This window comes from Hipposideros armiger, unplaced genomic scaffold (genome assembly GCF_001890085.2).
Source record: "Hipposideros armiger isolate ML-2016 unplaced genomic scaffold, ASM189008v1 scaffold_692, whole genome shotgun sequence".
Lineage (NCBI taxonomy): Eukaryota > Metazoa > Chordata > Mammalia > Chiroptera > Hipposideridae > Hipposideros > Hipposideros armiger.
This window is the reverse complement of record NW_017732042.1, coordinates 804,495-807,110: the sequence shown is the minus strand read 5'-3', so window position 1 is coordinate 807,110 and position 2,616 is coordinate 804,495. Positions and strand designations below refer to the sequence as shown.

Sequence of the window (2,616 nt, the reverse complement as noted above, 5' to 3'; positions counted from 1 at the left end):
AAACAAACAAAAAAAACCAAAGCTTAGCTCCTATGCTCCTAAAATACTGTAAGTCAGAAAGAGGGAATTGTTAGAATATAGCCTTAAGGAGACACTGCCAGTCTAGCATCTATTCAATCCCAAACTCAATTGGTGATGCTGATGAAAAATTTAACTACATTTATATTAGTCACTCTGTGATTATACCTAAAGTTTTTCTTTTTGCTTCCTTATTCTATTCTCCCAACAGTGTTAGTGAGAAGATAAAGTCAACTCTGAAAAAAGCTGTAGGAGGTGTTGCCTTATCCCTATCTACTGGCCTTTCTGTGGGTGTGTTCTTCCTGCAGTTCCTTGAGTGGTGGTACTCATCTGAAAATCAAGAAAACATCAAATCACTGACTGCCCTGCCTACTCCGCCACCACCTGTACACCTAGACTACAATTCTGATTCTCCTCTGTTACCCAAAATGAAGACTGTGTGCCCGCTGTGTCGTAAAACCCGAGTGAATGATACCGTTCTTGCCACCTCTGGCTATGTGTTTTGTTATCGCTGTGTGTTTAATTATGTGAGGAGTCACCAAGCTTGTCCCATCACAGGTTATCCAACAGAAGTGCAACATCTAATTAAATTGTACTCCCCTGAGAACTGAAAGGGAATAGCATCTTACCTCGAAACAAAATCACTGCACTATAAGGCCACAGGGCTGGTTTTTAGCATGGTACATAGGTTTGATACTTCTCAGCCTTGATTCATAATTATGTGAATTTTAAACAACTATATATTTCTGTAAAAGGATGTACCCATTGATCTTAACCATCTAGCCTGCTCTCTAGACCCCTATTTAATAGTTGACCTAGCTGGTTAGAGTGAGAGGAATAGGGATTGGCAGGGAACGTGAGGGTCAGTGTCACAGAAGTGGATAAAAGGATAACTAGTACAGAAGCTTTTCCTTAAAGAACAAAGGGGTGTGGAAGCTCTCCGGAAAAACCCAAGTTAGACCTCAGAAAGTGGGTGGTGAAGGGGAAGTAGACCTTTTCTTCATGAGGAAAGTTTATCTGCCTGTGAGGAAGAGGTTTTATGTTTGCAAACAATGTGAAAAGTGGGCTTCCTCTTTATAGAAACACTTTCGAATAACAACTTCCATATACTGTGACCCATTTGTTACGTAATATCTGCTGTAGTTTATCAACTTTTAAAGATTCCTTTGAGCCATACGTGTCTTTCTTGGGAAACTAAAGGAAAATAGGGATTGAGTGTCTATATATAGTCTAAAGATTTCACTGTGTAAAGAAAAGCTCTTTTAATCAGCTCTTTCTGCTTGCTGTTAAGAGTTTGCTAAACTGGCATGATTTATTCTATTACTAAAGTTTCTATGAAACAAATTTTAAAAATAAATGTTTTTGGCAAAGAACTGTTCCATGTTGTCATGCTTACGTGGAAACGTAAAGATTACTTGAGGTGTTTAAAGTAGATTTTTCACTCAGACCACTTTTGACTTTTTGGAGTATTTTTGTATTAACATTTTGCTTTATTATTATTTATTATTAGTTTCAGGTGTACAAAACAATGCAATAGTTATCCTTTTCACCCCTCACAAAGTGACAACCCCCCTCCCCCCATCATTTTGCTTTTCTTTTTGCTAATCCAATACTTGGGGGATAAAAATCCTATACTTCAACAGCAAGAATTCAGCCTTGTGTGAAAAACTTTGTATTAGAAATACTACAGAAACGCTTAAGTTGCCTATGTAGAAAAACTCATGCCACTGGATTTGGCAGGCTGGTGAAAAAATATGGGTTTAAAAAAAAAAGTCATGACTAGAAGAGGAAAGATGAAAATAATTTTAAGTGCCTCTGCTGACATAGGTGTTTCCCAATATTTTAACTCATGTTAGCAGTTCAAAGCACATTCTCTGATAGCACAAACGTAATAAAACTAAATTCTGAAATGGAGTATCCTTATGGATTTTTAAAATATTAACTTTGTGTACGATAAGAGTATAATGGATATTTGCAAAAATTCTTGTTAAACAGCAAGGTTTTACCAACAAATACCATAATTCATTAAACATTTTTAATATAGTAACAAGTCAACAAGGGAACTGAACCAGATTCAGGATTGAAATAACGTAGTACTCCTTGAAGATATCAAAGCCAGATTTTTCACCTCTACCTAAGAAGGAAAACATGAAAGTATCAGTAAAATTCAAAAGAACATCAAAGAAGCACTCTTATACATAATAAAACCAGTATCCAAATAGCCTAGAACATACCAGTGTGGAAAAAACACAATCAGGATCAGCTCAGAGAGAAGATTAAGTGATCACACCCTGGTCAAAGCCAACACTGAAGCACTGGCAATACCAGGTCAGACTTGACTTCACTCATCATTGCATTTCACCTCCTTGCATTATCTAAGAGCATTGTCACATGCTATTTTCACATCCAAAGAAATTTAGGTTTACCTATGAAAACAATAAAGGTTTCTTTTCAGAAGCTTTAACCATGGGCTTTCAATAGTTTATCTTCCACAATGTTTTGCTTTAAGCAACTCTGCTGTAAAAAAATGCAAATTTGAATAAGTTTTTTTTGGGGGGAGGCTCTTTTGTTTTTGAAACACTAGGAGCAGAGCAGCTC

General features: G+C 36.5%; 1 protein-coding gene across 1 annotated transcript in view; it reads left to right on the top strand.

The window, feature by feature from the left end:
* The window catches only part of PEX12 (peroxisomal biogenesis factor 12), a 5,267-nt gene extending 3,876 nt beyond the window's left edge, over positions 1 to 1,391 (top strand). Inside the window, exon 3 of the mRNA XM_019626858.1 lies at positions 230 to 1,391. Within this exon, the coding sequence (XP_019482403.1) occupies positions 230 to 629 (400 nt within the window). The 3' untranslated portion in view covers positions 630 to 1,391. The remainder of the gene's footprint in view (positions 1 to 229) is intronic.
* The last annotated feature ends 1,225 nt before the right edge of the window (positions 1,392 to 2,616 follow it).